The sequence below is a fragment of the Nicotiana sylvestris genome, chromosome 4 (genome assembly GCF_000393655.2).
Source record: "Nicotiana sylvestris chromosome 4, ASM39365v2, whole genome shotgun sequence".
Taxonomy (NCBI): Eukaryota; Viridiplantae; Streptophyta; class Magnoliopsida; order Solanales; family Solanaceae; genus Nicotiana; species Nicotiana sylvestris.
The window spans coordinates 71,782,378-71,784,189 of NC_091060.1; the positions used below are offsets into that span (position 1 = coordinate 71,782,378).

Consider the following 1,812-nt stretch of genomic DNA (forward strand, 5'->3'; position numbering starts at 1 on the left):
TAGGCCTATCCACTTGTCAGAGAGCCCCAGAAACATATCTGAACCGCATATAGACAATCTATTAACATGACATAATTCATAACCACGCTAACCACTACCCCATAGGCAATATATAATCAAAATGGAACAGTTTTACATAGACTAATCAAGTGATATAAAGTTCATAGGAACTAAATTCAGAGATGCTATTACATGGCTATACAAACAGATGTGGGTACTTCCTTTTCATTTCTTCCTCGGCTTCCCAAGTGGCTTCTTCAACCTGTTGGTTCGCCATAACACGTTCACAGAGGCAATTTCTTTATTTCTCAACTTCCGGACTTGCCTATCAAGAATGGCAACTGGAATTTCCTCATATGACAGTTCTTCATTAACCTTAATAGTCTCAACCGGCATAATAGTGGACGGATCTCCCACTACCTTCTTCAACATAGACACATGGAAGACTGAGTGTACCAATGACATCTCGGGTGGTAGCTCAAGCTTGTATGCCACCTGACCGATCCTATGAATGATTCTATACGGTCCGACATACCTTGGACTCAATTTTCCTTTCTTTCCAAACCCCATGATACCCTTCATGGGGGAAACCTTCAAAAATACCCAATCATCTTCTTTGAATTATAAATCTCTGCGACGAATGTCCGAATAAGACTTTTGGTGACTCTAAGCAGTTTTCAACCTCTCCTTAATAATCTTGACTTTCTCCATAGCCTGATGCACAAGGTCCGGCCCTATCAATTCAGCCTCTCCAACTTCGAACCACCCAATGGGAGACCTACATCTCCTACCATACAATGCCTCAAATGGTGCCATCTGGAAACTAGCGTGGAAGCTGTTGCTATAAGCAAACTCTATGAGTGGAAAATGATCATCCCAACTATCTTTGAAATCAAGAACACAAGCACGCAACATGTCCTCAAGCGTCTAAATAGTCCTCTCCGCTTGCCCGTCGGTTTGAGGGGGGAAAGCTGTACTAAGATTTTGGGGTTTTGAGTAAAAGTTTCACGGGGCCTTACACGCTGAGCCAGTTCTAGTCCTACAATCATAGCTTCGTACTCGACTTCATTGTTAGTTAATTTTATAGTTTTAATGGAATGTCTAATTATGTTTCCCCTAGGTGGTTTTAATACGGTACCGAGCCTGGACCCTTTCGTGTTGGAGGAATCATCCGTGAATAGGGTCCATATCCCTAAGATAGCCCCCTAGGTGAGCAACAATTCCCTTTCGACCTCGAATAGTCTGCCAAATTCTATGATTTTATGGCAGTCCGGGGCCTATACTCGATATCGTACCCATTGATTTATACAGCCCATTTGGTAAACTGGCCGGAGAGCTCGGTCTTATGCATGACATTTCTCAGCGTGTAAGAAGTCACGACACATATGGGATGGCATTGAAAGTACAGTTTAAATTTCCTAGAAGCACTTTGTAGTGTGAGGGCTAATTTTTCTAGGTGAGGATACCTTGTTTCGGAATCGCCTAGGGTTCTACTAACATAATAAATAGGAAATTGCGTACCTTCTTCATCCCGGACTAGGACACCACTTACCGCCACCTCGAAAACTGCCAAGTAGAGGTACAACAAAAGGGGGCTCGATAGGTATCGCTTGAGTTCTTCTAAAGCTTCCTGGCACTCTGGAGTCCAAGAAAAATTGTTCTTCTTTTTAAATAGTGAGAATAATCGATGGCTTTTATCCGACGATCTCGAGATGAATTGGCCCAACGTGGCTATCCGCCTGGTTAGTCTTTGAACTGCCATGACGTTGTCAACTACGGTAATGTCTTCTATGGCCTTTATACAGGGCTGAT

At 42.9% G+C, this 1,812-nt stretch overlaps 1 protein-coding gene across 1 annotated transcript; it reads right to left on the bottom strand.

Annotated features, from left to right (window-relative positions):
* Nucleotides 1–225: 225 nt before the first annotated feature.
* Nucleotides 226–915, bottom strand: LOC138889692 (uncharacterized). The gene is made up of 3 exons (XM_070173027.1): nt 783–915; nt 536–591; nt 226–420 (listed from the first exon to the last, which is right to left on the bottom strand). The coding sequence occupies exons 1-3, from the start codon at nt 913–915 to the stop codon at nt 226–228; spliced, it is 384 nt and encodes a 127-aa protein (XP_070029128.1).
* Nucleotides 916–1,812: the final 897 nt, after the last annotated feature.

What these genes read in the sequence shown, in the direction of transcription:
- LOC138889692 (XM_070173027.1), bottom strand. Translation starts at nt 915, where the DNA reads ATGTTGCGTGCTTGTGTTCTTGATTTCAAAGATAGTTGGGATGATCAT. An exon ending in GGCATTGTATGGTAGGAGAT is followed by an intron (nt 592 to 782) that starts GTAGGTCTCCCA and finishes GTATTTTTGAAG; the next exon opens with GTTTCCCCCATGAAGGGTAT. An exon ending in AAAGGAAAATTGAGTCCAAG is followed by an intron (nt 421 to 535) that starts GTATGTCGGACC and finishes ATGTTGAAGAAG; the next exon opens with GTAGTGGGAGATCCGTCCAC.